Below are 22,766 nucleotides of genomic sequence, written 5' to 3'. Positions count from 1 at the left end.
CCAAGTTTGGCACTGTTAAAGAGTTTTTCTACGATTTAGGATAAAGAATTAATTTTGAAACTGGCTGTAACAGGGAAAAAACTCCAACACAAAGTAAGTTTAATATTCTTCTGAAAAGTGCACTATAAAATCTGCAACTAAAAACAAAAATCACCAGAAGAAAACTCCCAACATCACTTACATCACTTACATCCAACAGAGTAAAAAGAAAGAATTCTTAGTTTGGAGAATTCTTTAGGATGTTATGTAAAGTATCTAATCAATTCATCTAAATTCTGAAGTGCCGCATCCATACATAAATCTTGATTCTTACTATAGAGTTAACTGTTTATTGGTTTAAGACCTCCCATAGACAATGAATGTATCTGTTTGTAAAGAACAAACCATTATACAGATAGCATTAATCCGATTAAACTCGGAGGTCTATCTGGACAAAATCATCACCTGACAGAAGTATATAAACCACTTCACAGAAATACATAAAAATATATAAATTTCTAGTACATAACATTTTAAAAAATAACTTATTTATCAAGAGAAAACTATCTTAGTTTAACAACTCTACAAGTTTTTCCTTGTATCTGACAGTGATCAGAAGGTCTGTGGACATACAGGCACACACATACACAACTCTATATACGTATATATATATGCATTATTAACAGGAAGAAAAATGACACATCACAAGAACATGCAAACAAAAAAGTATTAAGGTTTGAAAGTAAAGAGAAACTAAAAGGCAATTCAAAATTAAAATTCAAACTATTATAGTATCTTTACTTAGGTAAGCCCAAGAAAATCCGTATTTCTCCTATTCACTGGGAAAAAATCAGGCACATGAATATTTTATAAAGTCACAATGTAAAGTCAGAAGGCTGTTTCATACATCCGCACTTTAATCTGTTGTAAATTAACTGGAGTCAGATAAATCGTGAAGCAATCCTGAGAGTTACATGTACATGCACAATTACAACCAAAGTCAAATCATACACACCCTCAGCTAACTGTAAGCCTAAAACAACTGGAACAGCGAATGAGAAGGCTAGAGTGTCCCCTGGAGAGGGACTGGGGTGGGGGCAAATCTGCAAAGTGGATAAATCTGATACAACTGTAAAGCCTGAAAATGTCCTAAAACCCTGAAGATGCTCACGTGGTTTCACAACAAAGTCCCTTTACAAGACTCACAGCCCAGATGACTTGCATCTTTTAAACTGCCCTATTTCCAGAATTCCTGATTTTAAATCACACTGGAAACCTCTGGCTGCAAATGAATTAGAATGGTTCAGTTTACCCCTTCTAAACACCAAGGGGGAAAAAAACAAGCACCATACTGAAGTTTGTTTTGTTTAAACTGGACCTTCTGCATTCTGAAATTGTATCCCTCTAACAAATATAAACCATTATTACAAAGAAATGGTTAATAAAAAAAAAAAAGAAAAAAAAAGAAACCAGACTAGCCAGTGAAAGGAATGAGGGAGTAGTAATGGTAACATACAGTACCATGAGCTGCAGTGGCCTCCCAGTCAGTGGTGCAAGGTTAACAGATCACTCTTGGCCTTCAGGCAGACAGCAAAACACAGCCTGGGGAAGGGGGGGGGGGGGCGGGGAGGGGGGGAGACAGGGACCAAGGCCGGGGGAGGGGGCTCTTGCTCGGGTAGTTTACACAAGAAGGCAGCTCAGCTCCTTTCTGGCGCATTCCTCCTCTCTATCTCCCAACCTCTTTGCGTGTGTCTTGTCATATTTTCTTCAGCTGTTAATTGTCCAGACTGCAAGACTTTAAACAGCCACAGTTTAGGAAAAAGCGAAACCCTTCTAAGTGACCATCACAGCAAATCAGCTTCATGCTGGTGGGTAAAATTTTCCAAGGGAAGTGTTCTTCTGATAGTTCCTGAGTCTCTAAGTCACCCCCACCCGCCGCCACACACACTCCCCTAGAGGGCTAAATGCACTGTGGCAATAAAACATTCATGCGACTTGGAATTTTAACACAATGCCATTTCCCTAGTTTAACCTGAAAGGAATGCACTAGTCACAACAGACTACATCATCCTGCCATTAAACCCTGCCAAGGAACCGCTTTTTTGGCCGTGCTGAGCCAGCTTTGACGGGAAAGGAGTACACAGACCCACACAGTGAGCACAGAGGGGCCACCTCTGCTTCCTCAGCCTCATCCAGCAACACCCTGCTCTTGAACATGACCCTTGACCCTTCGCATTGTGACCGGCTTGTGATGCATGTGTCACTCTGGAACTTCTGCAGAGCCACACACTGCGCAGGCCATTTGCTGCTCCCTCTCAACAGGACTTGGGAGGATGCCAAGAGTTCTTATTATTACTGCTACTATTGAAAGTCATAGGTTTAAGTGTGGGGATGCTTTTTCTCTGTGTCCCAGAGTGGTCTGCTTTTCTGTTTCCTTTGTTTGCTCAGGACTTTTTAAAAAACAAACTTTGCATTTGCATTCATAATTAGATTATGATTACTGACAAAATGGTTTGCTTTTGGGACTACTTATCAAAGCCGCCAGTTCTTTTGCATTTAAGTGACATTTAATTTAGATTTACAAAATATAAAAACAGAAATAATTCTGATTTCTCCTGAGAATTTTAGAGAAAAACTCAAAGGTGTTGAATTCTAAAACATCCACACTTAACCATTTCACACAAAGCAAGTAACGAATTAGATTTAAAAAAAAAATAACTCTAGGTTCATTGATTTATTACTGGTGCAGAGATTTCTGCCTTCCAGGGAGCATAATTGACAAATCAAAGAAAAATAGATGATAATCAGACGAAAAATTTAAGTATTAAAAGTTTTTAAATGTTTTCATTATTTTTTAACTCTGTTCTGATGCCAATTTGGCCCTTTACAACCAATCACAACAGTATCTTTACTAATTTTGTAAGTTATCAGATACCATCATTTTGCCCCCCAAAACCTTTTTCTTCATCCTCAACTTTTCTTCCACTATTAAAGTATGCCTTCCAGATTTTTTTTTTTTTTTTTTTACTTTTCTGATCATTAACTATTTTCATATGGGGCACTTTCACTTTCAACTTTGCCCTATTATTTTGGCTTTATTATTCCTACTTTCTGCTATAGTCCCAGGCAGTTGTAAAGAGCTCTCCTGCTTGCCCTTGACCTTGAACTACAGCCAGGTAAGCTGCGAATTATCCCTACAAAAGGCAGAAGGTGTTCCAGCTTTAATCTCCTTGAGTAAGGCCATGTGCTCTCCTCAGTAACAACTGAAGAACATTATTTCATGGAAGAGAATAATCTAAAATACAAAATGATCATCTCTAAGCAAGTTAACATGCACATGTAAAATAAAACCAAACTGTCTTCTTTAGAGTAATTTTTGTCTCCTTAGTAGTTGGAATTAGTCTTAAGCCCTAGTTAAAAGAATTTTCTTCTTTTTCTTTCCTTTAAACAGACATTATCAGGCCTTGAAAAGTCATTCTAATCCCTTCACCTTAGCCAAGCCATGCTAATTCTAGACAGGAGGACAGCAATTGATTAAAACCAAAAAAAAGAGGAATTATATTTGACTTGGGGGACGGAGAGTGGGAGATCAACCCAACAGAGAAGCTTATCAAAGATTATCAAAACCTATATTAAATGTTTCCATTTCAAAATGTAAGTGCTGAAATAAACTCATTTTAATCTGTATTAAAACAGCAATAAATACATGATTTTTTTCAAGTTACCTGACATCAACATATATTCATATTCCAATTCTGATGTTTTATTGGGAAACCTAGTAAAGTTGAAGACAGCACTAAGTCAAGATATGAGATTAAAATTATAAAGGATAATTTCTCTTTAAATCCAGACAGATACACTTTTTTGATGGTATCAAATTAACCAATACAGTGATCCCAAAGTATCTAGTATAAACATTCAGAGAAAGAAAAGAGTGAAGGTCTGTGAATATTACAAGAGGCATGTTAAATCCTCTCGATTGTGATGCATTTCCTGTGAAGACCTCTGGAATTTTGAGATACATCACTCAAAAAAGCGATAATCCATCTCATTCTATTTCTCAACAAATTGTCAAGCAATTTTATAATGTAGTCACTGCTCCACTGATACAGTGATGCATCATAATGCAGAAACCACAGCATGGAGCAAATACCACAATGAAAATATTTTATATGAAATATCAACAGCATAGAACTTGCTAGAAAATAAAGTCCTATCAGTTCACTGAAATGCAAAAAGTTGCAAAAATTCAAGTTTTATAGAAATATTAACTTATTTTGGTGGGTACATTTGAGATGATCAAATCTGTGATAACCGTTGGTGATCTTCATTTCCTCTTAACCAAAAGAAAACCTTACCATGTGCAATGGCATTTAAAAATACAAGTTTAAAAGTTTTGTAAGCTACCTTTTAATTTCTAGAAAGCAAAATAGGTGAGATTTTTCTCACTGACTTCTATTACAAGGAGCACAAACACAAGTTCATTTATTCCTTTCAAAAAGAGTCCACTTGGAGCCAATGGATTGGCTAAATCAACTACCACTACCCCACACCCAGGCAGTTAACAGGCTAACCCTGAGTTAAGGCAAACCTCAGAGGCAAGAGATAAGAAAAGGAGATGTGTGGATCGAGGAGGGAATGAAGAAAAAGGAGATGGTGTGGATGAAATCCGACTGAAAGAAAAGCAAGCAACAAAAAAAAAAGGGGGTGAGAGAAAAAGAGTGGAGGAATGAGCTGGGAGGAGTGAAGTGGAAAGAAGCAGGGAAAGGGAGAGAAAAGAAGAGGGAGCCTGAAGGAAAAAAGGGGATGGCTGGGGGAGAGAGGAGGAACTGGAGCCCCACAACAGCACAGTGGATCAAGCAGCTGGCCAGAGATGCTAATTCAGCGCTTTAACAAATCAATGCCACTTGAAAAGTACAATGCGGAGCCCTCACTGGGTAGATGTCAGGGGACTGAGAAAATGCATTCTCAAGTATTTCACATTAAGAGGGAATAATGTGTTAATTTATAACTCTTCACCCTATACACTTGGATTATCTATCTGTGTCAGCGATTTGACTTCTTAAATTTATCAAAAACGCACGCAAAGGGAGGCAGCTTCAGCTTCACCACTGGGAAAAGGAGGTTTAGGGAAAGTCTGTCCTGGGTAGTACCGCAGTTCTCTTCACTTTCCTATCTGGGCTGAAGTACTGCGGTGGGGGGAGGCAGGAAGGAGGAAGCATCTGAAGCAGAGATCAAGGGAGGAGGGGAATTCCTGGTCCAGTTACGAACACAACCAAAAAAAAAAAAAAAAAAAAAAAGGCTTTCTTGGCCTGTGGTTGATTGCATTAGGTACCATCCGTCAAAAGTGACACAGAAAAGAAGGAATAACTTGAATCAGCAACCAGAGCTGCCATCATCAGAATTTACTTTACGGAAACTTACTTAAGTCTCTCAGCACACCCAGCGGAAGAGAAGCTGCTGACAATTGGATTGTAATTAAACAGTACTCTCGCCTTGCCACCAGAGTTCCATAGAGCTTATCAAAATAGGAAGGGAAGAGAGGGCTAAGCTTATTCTATCTGGTTAGCTTTGAGACAGGGAGGAGAGACGTTAACTGATATTACATCCTACCCTAATGTTCCTTTCTTAAGAAAAACCTATTTTATTAAACATGAAATTCTTGGAACTGTTTCCTAACTGTCCCATAATGTAAATTTAGCCCACTTTTAATATAATGATAGCATCATTAGAGTGTTTCTAACCTGAGGTAGAGAAAAAGATTCTGTTGGTGCTTTTGCTGCCAAAATTAAAGCATTATTAGACTTAAGTTTTTAAGGTGCAAGCACTGTCAACACACAAAGGCAAGTGTCTTAAAACTGGGGAATAAACAGATGAGAGTAAGTTTCCAAACAGTGTTTTAATTATGATCATTTCTTCAAAGATACGAAAGGGGAAAGTGGTTCTACATATAAAGAACAAAAATGATTGGACTATAACTGTTTTGAGTTTCACTTTAAGATTGTTTAAACTACACACAGCAGTATTTTAAACTGTGGAGTATTTTTATTTGCAACTTGCACAATTGCACAGAAACAGACATTCTCTTTTTCGAGACATTCATATGTAAATAAATGCTGATGAATGGAAATGAGATGCTATACATGATGGGCAATGCTCAACATTTAGTTTAAAAAAAAGGCGAAGTTACCTCACTCACAGAAGCTGGAATCTCTTCCCTTCTACAACTGGGCACAAAAGGAAATGAAAGACAATGATGGACCTTCTACCAGTTTCTATTGGGTAAACATTCACCAACAGAGATACTTATGACAGAAAACAAACATTCTTTCAATCTTATGTTCTGCATCTTTTGTATGACATATTACACAGAGCCATTTTTTTTAAAATGTGTATTTGATTAAAAACTGAAATTATAAATAGCCCTTTTTTACAGCTGCGTTGAGCAAATGGGTTAAAATGTCCAAAATAGTATAGTTATTTAATGAATGTTTTGTTTCCTTCAGAGGAGATAATTAATAAGGAATTTCTTAGGTCAAGACCATGGAGTACACTACTTTTCCTTTCCATAAATCTTAGGAGACAGAATATATATTCTAGGCAATATGTTTTCAATGGGAAAGAATCATACTGTATGCATTTCAAGGGTCTCTATGCCTGGAGAGTAGAATTTGTCCTATCCTTGGTTTTTGCATGAATTACCATTGCTGTCTGTCCCATTCAAGCTATCCCTGTGTAAACTATCTATCCTTATCATTATTGGTACCATTAATCCCATTCTCCCCTTCCCCCTCCTCCACCTCACTCACCTAAGGGGTTAAAAGACTTCAGTACATTTGTGACTTGTCAGTGACATATAATACCCGGGTCCTTCATGCAATCAACTTTTACTTGACATGTATTTGCTCATCACAGGACCCGCATTACTACTGGGAAAATGAAGAAAAACCTAAATTAACACTTGACATTCAATATGGTCAAGTCCTTAATTGGCTGGGCTTCCTGAGAAAGCAATTTTCTATTCCCCAAACTGTTCGCGTGTCATGTGTGGAGTGCAGCTCTTGGCCATCACTGCTGTCCCTCGCTCCCTCTAATGAGAGCAGATGAATTAGTGCTACGTGACACGATTTGAACAGGGCTTCCTCCTCTTCCCCTCCCCCCAATCTTTCTCCTATACCAGTGACAGCTGTGTGGCAAGGGAAAGAAAGAAAGAAATGCAAGAGCAAAGAATCCTGTAAAGGATGATCATTTTTTTAAATGAACCTTAAATGTCTTGTTGAAACTCCAGAACAACAGGGTCATTTAATTGTGGAGGTGGGGAAGGGGGCTGTTACTAAGAACAGGGGAATTATCTGGCTATGGTTGATTTGGGTTGTATTAACTTCCAGCATGTTTCTTCCATTCCTGGCTAGTTGCAGTATTAGATTGCACTGGCCTAATTAAAATGGAATTTACATCCACTTAAAAAAGTTTTTTTAAAGGTCTGGAGAATGGGTCAACTAGAAAAAAAAATGAACAGCATGAAATGATTATTATTCTAAGATAAACATACCTCTAAAAGAAAGTCCTTTCACCAAAGTCATAAAGGGCCTACAACACAAAACTGTCACTATACTTTGTTTCCAGATACCGGTCAGAGTCTGAACTTAAGACTAACCATCCTATTTTAAATCATTTAGTTACCTTGAGTGTTGAATTAATTGAACACTGATTTCATTCTATTATTTTGGACAGAGGAAATATATTCTGCCTTAGATGTGCTTACCTAACTCAATAAACAACTGAACAGATGCATGAAAGGAAGGCAGGACAGATTCTGCTGTATTCAGATACTAAAAGGTAAATTAAAGGGATTTCTGAGTCTTCACTTACTGTTTTGAAACCAAAGAGGGAATTAATTCTAAATGCCTACACTGCTTGGCCAATCTGATTGGGACCAAACATAACTGGAGGAGGGCTGAGGGGAGGGATGAATATGTGGCAAATCATTTGGGAAAGCAGTTAGTCCAAAGTACATGCATAAGTGAAAATAATTAGTGAAAGTCGCTAGCACCTTAGCATCTTGGATCTTTACTCATTTTTATTTAAACGAGAAATGAGGCAAAGATGTTACCTATGTACTAGAAATTATATCAAGAATATACTGGTGCCACAAAAAAAAAATCAATGGAATGCAAAATGCAAAGTATTTCAAGTATAGTTCCCCTGCTATCAAATAAGTAGTGTGATCATTTATCAATCATTCCTCTACGATTCTGAATATAATTTTGTACTTAAGTAAATTAAGAAGTAAATTTACATACATAAAAATATGGTGAAACCCACTTTTGCAGTATGTTTAAAGTTATTTCCACATTTTGTATTTATGGAAAACAACATGAAAGGAAATGAAGTTTTATTTTTTTTTGTTAATAAAAAAGTCAGTTCATAACATAATTTTAAGTATTGACATACTAACAAAAGACAAAATAACATAAGGGATCTTTTTGGAATACCTTGGACTTTCAAATTTGTTGGAAAAGTTTTCACTTTGGGCAATAAGAAAACTACAAAATAAGTATAATTTAGAAGTACTTTTACTGAAGCAAAACATACAACGGGTACACACTCTGCACGTTATCCCTCCTGTGGCCAAAGCACTGGTATTTCAAGTATCGTTAAGATCCCTTTTGAAAACACACTTGAGACAGCTTGTGAATGGGCATTCTATCAGGTGTTTAAATGAAATAAATAGGTAATTCGGTATTCTGGAAAAGTAGCTCAATCTAATGCACCCAGTTAACTGCTACAGTAGCATTATCATCACTGAGCAACAAAGGGCAGTGTATTCTGCCAATAGCTTTAGGGTGACCTTTGCAATGCTGACTAGTCCGTCAAGTTCCATCTCTGAGATGCAAGGTATAGACAGGGATGGTTTATTAAGTGAGTTAGGAGCCAAAGACCAGGAACCTCCAAAAAGGTAGGCATTTCACATTCAGGAAATGGGGAATTCCTTTCCCTGAGAAGCAGTGTACCACGAGGATCAGGCTGAACAGCCCATATCCTTTCCTGGAGCACTAGCCTTCCATGGTGTAAAATTCCCAGCTGTGAGGAAAACATCAGCATCTTTTTCCTCCTCAGCTACATGTTTAAATACTGCAATGAAAATCCTACTGTGAATTGGTAAAATGGGATCAATGACAAACTCCTGAAATAAAGCTGAAAAAGAATATTGACATCATCTCAGAACTTTAAACACACTGTGTGTGATAAGCCCTGCTTTATTGTGGGGTAGTTTCCAACCATTGCTACCAGGATGGATGGACAAGATTCAAGAGGGCAGCAAGAGACGGTCAGAAAAATGAGTCTGTAGTGAACTGAGAAATTAATTCAAGGATCACCTGTTGAAAATCAGACTTTTTGATTCAAGAAAGGTACTTTTTGATTTAAGAAAGTTAACTGTGACTATGGCAAAGTGACATGCTTGAACTTGATATTCTCTTAGGGACGAGCAGTCTTTGAAGCTCATAATAAACTTGAAATGGTTCTGTGGAATGTTAAGGCTTAATGTAGATAGTTGGTGCCACTGTCATGCCTACACAAAACTATGTCAACCTGGAAATAACTGAATTAACAGCTTCAGGGTATTTAGAATGGAAGGCTTGCTCTTTTTTTTTTTTTTTTTTTTTTTAGGGATTTTACTTTGAACCACAAGAAGCTGCATTAAGTTTCCAACTTGTTTAGCACAGCTAAAATTAAAATATTTCAGTTTAGAAAGGCATAATGTTTGCCACCCACTTAGTTCATGTTACCTTCACATTATACCATTTTCAAAAAGTATAAACACAGCAAAGAGAAACAATTGCTTTAAAATAGATTCCTATATGGAATGATACAACTATCAAACAGAAAGCACAAAGGTTATTTTATAAAAATTAAGAGCATCTAAAAGAGTATATTATCCTTTATTCTTCACCGCACTCTTTACTTCAGTGCTCCCCTCCCCTTGTATTAAAGGTATTTTATCAAATTCCCAGTTGAAAGGTTTCTGAAAGTGGTAAGTCACAGCTGTGTTAATGCTGAACTTGAACATGGCATACTAACGTCATTCCGACACACTTACAGATGCTTCGTAACAAGCTGCACCAGTCACTTGATTTGAAATACCTGACTTATTATAAAACAAACTGTTAATCTCTGGTCTTTTCTACAGTTCAGCTCTTCTCTGCAGTTTTGGAAGCAAACCAACAGCTTATTATGTTTACATCAGGAATGACTCCCTTCTGATTGGTGTCTGATACTGTCCAGTGATGCTGTTCAACAAGGCCCTAGACAGAACCTAGGCACACCTAGGCCCCACTTGCAGATCATTTTAACAAGATGTTCTTGTTTCCTGTTCCCACGAAAATCAATAACAGGATGACCTCCAATTTGAATTTCAAACCAATTAATTACCTGTTCTCTTGAAAATGTTGATATCTGATTTGCCTGGAGAATTTCAATTATGAATAGATTATATCTTTTAAAGAGCCCCTTCAAAAAATTTAAATAGACACTGAAAACTTCATCTTACACAACATAAATGATGTTTTCTTGAAGCCTGTATAAAATATTGGTGTTGCCCAAATTAGTATGGGGAAGTTTTCCCCTTGTGGTCCATCTCCTCCTCATGACATCATAATCAATTGCCTGGTAAATTACAGCAATCCCACAAAGATTCAGGGCCAAGAATCACTGCTTAAAGGTGAAATGAAAAGCTTTTTATAGTGGAATTCAGCTTTTCATCTACATCAATGACTGACACAAATCATGGGATTCTTTTCAGAGTTTAGAAATCTCCCTTTCTTTCTCTTTAATTCTAAAATTCTTACCTTTTCTACCTTTATTAAAATCCTTTGACCATTTTTTTTTGTTTTGCTCACATGTTTTTCTTTTTATGTGGGTCATAAAGAGAAAAGCTATACATCAAAACTATCAGCACCAGAAACATATTTACTAAACCTTTTTTTCAATTGTGAAGAAAAAAAATGAAGAATTTGGTTCATCCCAGCGGGGAATTCCCAAGATGAATGATCACATGCAATGAAACTATTATCTTCATCCATTAAAATATTATCTAAAACAGAGGTTTCTATCTGGCAACCGGTAGGCTGAATATAGCCTGCAGATGAGTTTTGCTTGGACCACACACTTTAAAAAATATTTGAAAAGGTTGCCAAGATTTAAAAATCAGGAGATTTCACATAAAAATCTTGATTTCTGGCTTCTCATTTAAGAAGGGGGGGGGGGGGCAGGGAGGTAGTCGTTGTTGTTGTTGGATCATCTCACAACACCAGGCCTGCATTCCCACCTGGTAACAATTGGCTAGAGCTGAAGAGCTTTCTGGTCCACCACAGACCTCATCAGACTCACCCCACTGGTTTAATTTACCTTACCTCCACACGCCCTTTTAGGCAACTCCTGATCTTTAAAATGTCACACTACTCCAAAGACAGTTTGTAGAGTTTTTGGAAGAAAAAGAAAAGGGTATCTAGGAACAGAGATTTAAAAATACACATTTCATGGGCTTAAACAATGCAGAATTTCAAAATACAGTTGTTCAATAAAACATAAATGCAAAGTCATTTTCATAATTAAAATGCTTTAAAAGGTAAATCCAGAATTGATGATCTCATCTTAGTGAATAGTTTGACAAAGACTTACACTGGTTTTCAACCAGTGTCCCAGCCCAGAAAAGATGTTCATGTCAAACTACTGCCCAGATCTACACATCCATTTTGTTCCTTCCCATGTTAACGCTTCTGTACTTCCTCTCTAGAATGATCATGCACTTAAGTGAAAACTAACCCTAATATGAAAATAGAATATATCTTCAAGGTAAATTTTAAAAGTCAATATTTAGGATGCATAAATATTATAGCAAATACACATCTTTACAGGCACCACATGTATGTCACAATATGTATTTATATATTTAAACAGACATTATTGCAGGTTCAAATGACCCTCACAATCATGGCATATTTCTTTAAAAATGATCACTACCTAAAAGCAGATGTTTATGACAAAGGCACCCTGCATTTCTATTTGCTCTTTTTCTTGACTAAAATGAAGTACAAGGAGAAAATCTTTTCTATTTCACTATTTCCAGTCAACCACAGCAACACTGTACTTCTACTTATAACTGGACTTTACAAATTAAAAGTACCCTATTTTAGTAAAGGGAAGAAAGTACCTTTTCACTTCATCCAACTATATTAACAGGCTATCTATGATGTACTGTAATGTACTAAATAGGCTATGACAGGTCATATTACAACTTATTAAAAAGTAAAATTTAAATCAATTTTAGTATAGTGTTTTGAAATGATGTGTTATCATTGGTCCACATTCTTGAAAGATTATTTTTTGGTTACTTGTTTCCTCCCTAAGAAGCATTTTTCTTCCATTTTCACCTTAAAAAAGTAACTTTTGAATATATGCCAAATTTACTTCACAATCAGACCTTAATCCCCAAATTCGCTTGATTTTTAACAACTTGAACAACTTTAGGTAAACAGTTCACAAAACTGTAATGATCATACTGCGTTCCTCAACTCCCAGTTGAAATCGCAAAAGAGAAAATACCATAAGTATGAGCTCCATAAGTATAGTCTTAAGCCTCATACCTGAACAACAGTATGATATATTCCTTATGGAAAGTATTTTTCCTTAATATCATGTTTGAAATTTTAGTAATTAGCAGCAGACACCTGGAACTCAATTATTAATATAGCGCTCCCCACCCCTTTTGTACTTCTTTTGAAACCATCTCTTAAGGTACTTCTTAAAGAGATGATCCTATGGGACAGCATGCATATAAATGTTCACATTATTTTCTTTGAAACATCTTGGTATGATCTAAGACTAAACTTACTGTTTCTTCATTAAACATGTCAGTTTTAGAAAAAATTAAGACCTCTCAATTGCAAAATGACAAAAATAGGGGCACCTGGCTGGTTCAGTGGATTAGAGCATATGACTCTCAATCTCAGGGTCATGAGTTCAAGCCCCACATTGGGCAAAGAGCCTACTTAATAAAATCGTAAGAAAATCTAAAACATATCAAAAAATGGCAAAAAACTAAAACAAAAATTCTAGGTAAAATATAATTTATTACATTCATGTTGACTGATCAACTATAACATTTTAGAAAAGAAATTTTATGAAAAAACACAGTTAATTCTCACCAGTGATGACCAAAGCTTTAAACTGGTCTCCTCAGGATCACATCATGGCAGCTGTAAATACATAAAGTAGTTCTAGAAGACTCCTGATTTTGTTATTTTTGTTTGCACTTGTTTTAAGATGAAAAATAAAATATGTGATAATGAATGTTTAATGTTATTTAACCCATGTTCTATGGGGATTAAGGTACTGTCCTCACTTAACCCCTCCCTTCTTTCTATTAATCATTGAATTTCAGAAAAGGATATCTCTAAATAGGCTTTTATGTTGAGGCTCTCATCAGCATTCTGCATTTGTTAAAACAAAACAAAAAAAAATTTTTAAAAGAGACCAAAAGTATAAGGACACTGGCATCTAAAGAACAGTGGTTTTATCAGAACACTCAGAAGGCAGGTTTGACTGGTGGGTTTTTAAAGAAATTATTAAAAATAACTATTTGCACAAGTTAAAATAACCAACTTCTCACTTTTACCAAAAGGGTGTTTTTAATATAATGAACATCCAAGCTTCTCTGGTCATGAGAAAACCTGGAATATATTATGCACGCATGAATGTGGCCTAGGATGCAGGATATGAGATGTACTTGCTATCAACAGATTAACACTTCATTTTCATTACTCTAATCTCACCACAGGCTGTGAACACTCTCTTTTTCTTATTTGAACAACAATGGTGCATGAAAAACCAAGCTGACAGGCAGGCGGGGTTCATTAAATGCATAAGGCCTTTATTCCCATAACATGTCTCACCTGTATGAAGCCAGGGTTCGGGCTTCCAGGCTGGCTACTGAAACAAGCTCTCCCAGATGTTGGACTTGTAACTCTACCCTTTCCTGCTTAATTTATGATAAATGTCAAAAATATAGTAAAACTGGAAAAATTCTTTCCCACAATGAGCTCTATTTAGTAGATAATAGGATTGGTAACATATTTTAAGATTTATTCAGCCCAATAATTACTTTCCAAAGTTGCTCAAGAGAACAAAAAAAAATGTCTAGGAAAGAAAATGAGGACATATTTGAAGTTGGAATTAAAGGCTCTCACCTTGGTATCTCTATCCCAGCTTAGTTTTAACTTGTATGAGAACTATAGTTTGTCACTGGTTGAAAATACCAATTTGCAAAATAACAATCAATCAAGCTATTTCCCAATGAATGACATGGAGCTTCACTAAAAAGCTATGCTCAGGGCGCCTTGGTGGCTCAGTCAGTTAAGCGTCCGACTTCAAGGATCTTGCGGTCCAGGAGTTCGAGCTCCGCGTCGGGCTCTGGGCTGATGGCTCAGAGCCTGGAGCCTGCTTCAGATTCTGTGTCTCCCTCTCTCTCTGCCCCCCCCCCCCCATTCATGCTCTGTCTCTCTCTGTCTCAAAAATAAATAAACGTTAAAAAAAAAAAGCTATGCTCAAGGAACAGAAATGTTATAGAGTGTAAGGAATCATTACAATGAGATTCCTAAATGCGAAATTCTTTCTAAGAGGGGGAGCCATGCACACACTCACTGCATTTGAGGCAGCCATTAACAAATCCTCAACAAACCTAGAAATAAACCACTTAATTCCCACCACCAACCAATGGACAGGTGCACACTTGCTGCATATCTATGCAACACATATGAACACATGGTCATGTAACAATATGAATTTTTACTATGTTCCATAGCAATATAGTAAGTGTTAGAGCAGGGCTTTGATTTGGGTTCTTTCTGGTACTCTAACTTTATAACTAAAAAACAAAGAACAGAAGAAAAGCAATATTAAATAAAGCTGCAGACGACCTAGCTGACTCGAGTTAGGTTTTGACACAAGGTCAACAAAGGAAATGTTTGCAGGCATTCTCACTCAAGGGGTACTTTCAGGATTATGCTCGGTGTATAATTTTTTCCCGTATCTTACAAGTGGCCTCCCAGTCATGTCCACTACCCTCTAGCACTAGCATAGAGCACAGGAGTGGGCAGCTTTCTTTACCTATGCCTGAGTAGGTGCCCCAAACAGCCATCCTAATGATTTAAAGTCAATGGAATCTTTCTTGCTTAAATTTAAAAGAAGAAAAAGAAAATATTAAAATCCTGCTAATGGAGACTCTCATTTTAATACTGGTTTTGTTATTATGTTAAGCCGGCTGAAAGTAATTATTTTTGGCATGTAAAATATTCATTATCCTAAAATTTTTCTTTTCAAACCTCCGGTTCAGGTTCTCCGATCATCAAATAGGAGTCCTGAAGAACTGTCTAGAGAACAAATAGCCACTTAAAAACACCTTAATAAAGTTGAAAAATTCATGACAGTCACACAAAAGCACAGCAGGTATAAAACTAGAAGCTATGTCTTTCCCATACAGAATAATATTTTTAATCTTGTCAATTTTAACAATCTCTCTGCCATGTAAGACAATGAGTTAAAATTTATTAAAAACAAAACAGTAGTGAATCCTCATTGTGTTATGTATACTGCATGTTTTCAATTTCATAATGTCATCCATTAGTATTAGCCCTGCCATCATTTTAATTCCTTTTTTAAAAGTTCCAGTTAACTCTTACTAACTGCAGTTTGTCTCAAAGAGCCATACCTTCCACCTACTGTAGGAAAACCTTTTGTGTCTTCTTCCTGCTCTTGTACAGACAGAAGTCTAACTGTACAAAATGATAAATCCAAGAACTACTTTTTTTAAAAAAAGAAGAAAAAATAGAAAAGCAAAATCTCTTCAGCTAAGTACTTTCTTACACAGGGAAAGGATCAAACTGAGCTGCCTTTCAGCGCCTCTGAATGATAAGCCTGGGCCCCTGGTTACACGTTTTTATCACGCCCTTACTTACAGAACCCTTACGTAGCAAAACTCGGGACAGTCTTCCTGTCAGCACTCACACACTGAGGACCACATCTGAGGATGCCACCTCTTTTACCATACCTCTGCCGGAATGATATATTGGCAAAAAGGTCATATTCAGTTTCTGTTACATTTAAGGTGCATTTCAATTCTTCTATTAGGGCAAAAATTGCCAGTGAAAGTAAGGAGAAATTCATGAAAGGAGAGATGAAGTGAAAGGAAAGAATGAAGTGAGAAAGAAACTAGGTCTATGGGAAACGGAAATAGGAAAAAAGAGCAGACTAACCATGTATTTAGGTCATTAAGTAAATTGCTGCCAACCAAACAAAAATGAGACTTAAATCAACCCTTCCCCCTCAACAACACACAAACCCTACAGACAGTAGCAAAATAACACTGCAGTCCAAAAATACTGAGTAAATAAGATGTCAGATATGCTCAAGAGAATCAGTGTTTCAATGAGTAACTTCCTACTGTTCAAGATTATTTTCATTTTCCTAACAGGGAGAAATGAAAAACTGATGGGCTTAATTAAAGAAAAACAAAAGGATATTATTTCATTGTTAAAGGATCAATTCTTTTTTTTAATTGGAATGATGATTAATAAGCTGAGAATCTGATTTCTAAGCTAGCCAGTTTGAGTAATACGTTGTTGTTCCACAAGCATTTCCATTAAGGAAGAGTCTGAATGAAGAAATGATACAGAACTTCCTCCCTTCTCTTCATCTCTGGCTGTGGGGCATGAAATGCTACAAACAGTGTTTGAATAGAATGACACTGCACACTGCCCTCATCCAAAGGAACTCCAGTCATAAATTTTTTCACCTTAGGGTCTGAATGTTCCACCATGAAACTTGCTAGGCTTCTTACGGGGAATGCAGAAATTAAAGAAAGAATCACCACTTTTATTTTTCCTATTCTCTAAACTTTCTTTTTTAAACCTGGGGGGAGAGAGAGAGAGACAGATCATGCTCAGTGAGATGCAGACACTGTGGTGTCACAGTCCTAGGCATCATTTTTGGGATGTCATCTTGCACAGCCTAAAACTTTCTTAGAGCTTGAGCTGCTCAGAGTGTTTTTTCAATTTATTCTTCTTGCCCATTTATTAGTTTACCTTACAAGAAAAAGTCCCCTCTTTTACACAATGTTTTGCTTTTATGTCAGGATATAAAGGCTGTTATTCCTGAATTATGCCTCTTTTCCTTTATTTCTCTAACGCTCAAAAATAGATGTCAAAGTTCCTTGAAAGGGTCTTTGACTCCCTTTCTCCCTCTTTTCCCTGTCCTTCATTAGATGAAGATCACCAAGCAAAATGTGGAAGCCAGCTGCTTTTCGGGAAATAAAAATGGCATCAGCTTTGGCAGACAGAGGTGAGATCAATCATTTCCTACAATCCCCAATCTTCTGACCAAGGCCTAGAGAAGGGTAGGTATGTAACAGCAAAAACATACAAAGGTACGAGAGGATTTTCACATGGTGAAGAATTCATTCTATGCACATAACAAACCAGGCTCCAAATCTCATGTGAAAGAAAATCTTGGAACCATTATACTCTATGTTCTTTGGACAGTAACAAGCAGGGAGCCCCAGACAAAATTTCTCACTGAAAAAGTCATCCCACGATTCACTCTGTTCTCCCTATGACCACAAAGTTCCCTGACAATATTCTACGGCGGGGGGGGGGGGGGGGGGGGGGGGGGGGGGGGAGTTGATTCTTATACAGATTAAAACAGTAGGATTCAAGTTAAAGCAAACTCTAGTTTCTTCTTGAATTCCTTTTGATACATAGATTATTCTAATCAAGAGTCCAAGTTGAGAAAATACCTCTTCGGCTGTACAGAGCCATTAGGTATTCATGTTCACAAGGAAAATCCTCTCAAAACCCTTGTAGATTGTTATAAGTGGATGCCCAATGTAACTTTCTTTAAGTATGTGTAATGCATATAAGGTGGGAAGGCAGAAGCACTAGAATTTTTGTTTTTCATCGAAATAGATGACACCAGCTCACTATCTGTAACAGTCTGTTCCTTCAGAATCAGCTCCCTGTGTCACAACGACCTGGCAAACTTGAATGCTTTCACTATCACTGGAGTCCTTGCAATCCTGCTTTGGCTGTGACCCATTCACTTTTGCCCCAACTTCTCAGAGATGCCTTACTCAGCATCTAATTAGTTAGGGAGGATTTGCCGCGGCTCTTAACCCTGACACAGGAGAGGGAGGATGTGCTGCTGTGGTAGCCCAAATCTGTACTGTCACTACATTAATCACATTTCCATAAAGCCATGCATGAATAATTGGATTTATCACTGAATGTTAAGATACACTCATAAATATAATTATAAAAAATACCTACAATTATAGATAAGGTATCTGCACCTTCAGGGATTTATTTTTCAACTGTGCTTACTCGACTCACCTTAAGCACAAGACTTAACAATTACACAGAGTACCAGTTTGCAGTTGACAGAAATAAGGGAAAAACAATTTCAAAATGATCACCTACTATGTTCAAATTCACTTAGTGTACTGTGTTGAAAACAATCTTGAAATCTGTGCACAGGTTTTTCACATACGCCAGACACATCTGAGAATATTTTGTGCATGCTTTATTTTCATTAACACATACATAAATACCACGTATAGGACCCTATTACCTTTCCACTGTATTACAAATTAGACAATATATGTTATGTGAAGTCTGCAGGTTATACACAGACTTAAAGTACAGGCCAACACACAAGCACCTGTCTATGCTACAATATGTATTTTCACAATTATGCAAATATTCGTATTTTAGTGTCACACTATCAGAGTGGATGTTAAGGATTATATTTGAATATATGTCTGTAGTTAAAACTTCAAAATGAAACATATTATCACTCCAATTAGAGAAGGGAACTAAATTGGAGGTAGCAGCCTGGTAATTCAACAGGCTGAAATTACATGCTTCCTAATATAAATATTTTCCTATCAAGACCATAAGTTTGGTCAATTTAAGACACGATTACCAAAACACAGCAACTATAAGAAGGGGAGTAAAAAGGGAGGGAAAAGTGCAGAAACCTAGGGATGGATGATGCCTGGCAATGAAAGTCATTGTCAAAGACCATTAACTATCAACTGCTTTACTCAGGGCTCTGATTAAATAAGAATATACATCCTATGTTAAAAGGGATGTCTACATGAGTGGGACAGAGTTTAGAATAAAAATGTACCGCACAAACAATAAAGAAGAATCAAACCACGATATACAATTAGGCATCTGACTTATAAGAAAAACTGTATGTGTGCCTTTTAAACTGTTGGTGAATAAACATTTAAATTATTTGGTGAGGGGAGGTAGGAAGTCAGACAAAATCACCATTTCCACTTTAAAATACAGATTCAACAAACTGAAACTGTGTTTGCCTATATGAATAGAAAGAACTAAAAGACTACTGGGAGAAAAATTCATATCAAATATGCTTTTAAATGGATTCCAGCAATGTTATTATATATTTCCTACAATATATTTTATTTATCATTTCTCTGAAATGTGCTAGATTTTATATTAGAAAGAAAGTTTGCTTTACTCTGTCATATCTCTGGTGAGCAGACGCTCTAGTATTAATGTAAATCGTTGATTTAATTTTTAGCTTTCTTGGTTTGCCCCTCACCTACCTAAGAAATGATTTCTCTGGTGATAACTAACACATCATGCTAATGAGAGAATCTAATGCACAATAGAAAAATGTCACTACTAATAATATTTGCATGAAGTTAAATAAAGCAACTCTAAGAGAATGTCAGACAGTTGTTCTTTAATAAGACACAGTTTCACAATGAAATTATGTTGTTAATTTTGTTACATCATTGGGTGAATCCTAAATTACTACATAATGATGCACAGAGTCATTTATAATTCTAACTTAGTATTTCACTTGTGTCTGAAAAGAGACCTTATTAAGGGATCTACATTTTATTTGAAACAGGTTAAATACACCTCACCAATAATAAAAGGTGAATGTCTCTAATAATGTGTAAAACATGGGCTGGAGCCATTTACCTGTTACGGTTTCATGTCTGGGAAGATTTCAAAATATATTAGACTATTGCATTCCTTGAAGTAGCTACAAAGAATTTTATTTGATAGTCTCTCAAATGCACAAAATATTTATAGAAATAGAAAAATCACCTTTTAAAACCTGATTTAAAAAAACAACTTCTAAAAGCAGGCCTTAGTTCTGCTTTTAACAAAACTTAATGAGGTTAAAATGAGCAAAATAACATTCTAGACTCTAGGAGATTAACATAGAAGATGAGCAAAGGGTTTCTGGTCATTCTCGACCTGTCACTGATCAAAGTAACTCAAAAAAGAACTTCCTTTATGAAAGTCCAAGAGTCATGCCCTTTAAGGTTATCAAATATTTGTATGGAAAAAAAATTATCCTTTTTAAAAAAAATCATGCTTAAACATGGGAAAGATGTAGAAAGACAGGAAAATGTGGTTAAATTATCATATCTTGAACTTAAGGGAAACATACTTAATTCTACCAAATCTAAACTGGCTTCAGTTTGTGATGTCTTTTTGTTAGTACTGGACAGACTGACAGATTTACATATAATCAGATACAACTCTGCTCATACAAAAGACAAAGAGTTTTATAGCCCTACTTCCTAATTTACTGTAGAAGACACAAATCTAGATTATTGAATCTCAGTATTCATGAGATATTTCCTACTACAAGTTTTGCTCTAGTTAAATAATATTGGTAGTTAATTCTCTGTAGCTCAGTTTTGAAACCCGCCACTCAGTCTTTTCTAATGTTTAAAGAAATTATCAGGTGAATCTTATAGTTTTTATATCACTACAGAAAACTGCGAAATAAAAAAAAAGTATACCCAGTCAATTCTATTCATTTCATGAGTTAAGTCAATTTTTTCTTAGAAATTAAAATAATCATAATATACAAAAACCTCTTTATTCAGAATTCTGCATACCTGATTACACCGGACAACTTTTACCTTAGTAAAAAACAAAAGGTGGCTTAATGTGTATATTGAAACTAGTATTCCTTGAAACTGTTAACTTCAAGAAATAACATTTCAAGAAAAGTGTCTTTGCTGCGTGCACAAGCACGCGTGTGCACACACACGCACACACACTGAATAAGCATTGCTGACGAACTACAGGTACAGAAAATAAACATATTAAACATGTAAAGCACATATATTTTTTAGATTTACACAGTTTGAATTTAAGTTCACATAATATTTACTCAAACTCAAATGTTTTTATCCTGAAGAAAAAACGAATATGTAAACTCATATACTCTTTACATGCTTTCCAAAAATGAACAGGAGGGTAAATATTTAGTAACCATGACAGAAAAAAAAAAGAGGGGGAGGGGAGTCACTAACTACGATAAAATCAAAAAATAAAAATGCATATATATACACACACACACACACACATATATATAGTTAAATCACACTTTTTAAAACTGATTTTTCTCCTTTTATTTTACTACTCTGTTTAGTAAATGGTATATTACATAGTTTTATATAGCTTCCATTATGCATAAATTACCTCCCTATATTTCTACTCTTTTCATATAGTCAACTGAGGCTCAGACACATATACATGTACACAGGTAGAAACAAAATAGATGTGTATTTATCCACAAAATAACTGGATCAAAGACATCATAATAGCTTAGCTGTACAAGTTTCTTTCTCTCAGTGATTTCAAATTATTTTCCTAATTCTGATCAGTCATTTGTATAATTTACTTTTATTTGTTTTTTTAGCTAAAATGTTTTCCAGGACTTAAAGTCTTCTTAGATTCAAATCTACTTGGAAATGGGTTAGTGCCAAAGAAGCAATCTAACACCATCTATGTGGTTCAATAGCCATTTATCAATTGATCATTATCTCTATCTGGTTTTATTAACTCTTTTCTAGCTAGAGAGAGATCTAAGCCAATCTTCCCTTCACACCACACACACACACACACACACACACACACACACACACACACACACACAACACTTTACCTCCCCTACCTCAAGGAAAACCCTAAACGTAACATCTAATTTTTAAAGTGCGGCACAAGTTGCTTGTTCCTAAAGTCAGTGAAAACATACTCTTGTTTCAACTACGGAGAGAGCCACCCAGGCAGGGATGTGCCTCAGAAACATACCTCTCAAGGCACTCTACAAGGAAAAGGAGTATCTCTGGGAGGAAATGAACTTTTTAACTTGCAAGAATGGGAAATGGCTCATAAAGAGTTGCTTATTGGGTTTATGTTGATTGCATTTAAATCCCAGCTTACTGTATCAGCAGTAATCAGGGTCCCTCTACAGGATATGTCAAAATACACCTTATTCAAATGCATTTATCCTATCTAGAAAGGCATGATAAAACTGTTCGCTAGCTAAATCCTACAAAACCCTGGCTCCGAGCACTGGCTTTTGCAGATGTACCTCTAAACTTCTAGTAGTTTATAGCCTACCAAATTGTTTTCTTTCCTTCATTACCAATGCTTTAAAAAATCTAACTCAATAAAGTATTTAGTCCTCATGAACTCTTGCAAGCAAAACAGGTTTTAGAAAAAGAAAGCAACTACAATATATATTTTTTTAATGAATGGAACATTACCAATTTCTTAACTGCCATCTACTTAAAATCCAAGTGCATTTTCCAGTAGTAGTTTCGTGCTGTGTGGATGACACTATCATGCTAACTCTTGCTTTGTGTGGGTTTGGTGTAGGCTTTTGAA

General features: G+C 36.1%; 1 protein-coding gene across 14 annotated transcripts in view; it reads right to left on the bottom strand.

The window, feature by feature from the left end:
* BNC2 (basonuclin zinc finger protein 2) overlaps positions 1-22,766 on the bottom strand; it is a 441,927-nt gene that overhangs the window by 276,321 nt on the left and 142,840 nt on the right. Inside the window, exon 2 of one of the 14 annotated variants that reach the window (XM_058695279.1) lies at positions 13,188-13,238. The exons of 11 other annotated variants lie outside the window; for them this stretch is intronic. Coding sequence is in view for 2 of the 3 variants with exons in the window: in XM_058695271.1 (XP_058551254.1) it covers positions 1,501-1,503 (3 nt within the window). In the remaining variant the exon portion in view is untranslated. Of the gene's footprint in view, positions 1-1,500; positions 2,626-13,187; positions 13,239-22,766 lie in introns of those variants that run through there. 2 more of the 14 variants (XM_058695271.1, XM_058695275.1) reach the window with 2 other exon arrangements.

The sequence above is a fragment of the Neofelis nebulosa genome, chromosome 12 (genome assembly GCF_028018385.1).
Source record: "Neofelis nebulosa isolate mNeoNeb1 chromosome 12, mNeoNeb1.pri, whole genome shotgun sequence".
Taxonomy (NCBI): Eukaryota; Metazoa; Chordata; class Mammalia; order Carnivora; family Felidae; genus Neofelis; species Neofelis nebulosa.
The sequence above is the reverse complement of the archived record's forward strand: the minus strand, read 5'-3'. Positions and strand labels throughout refer to the sequence as shown.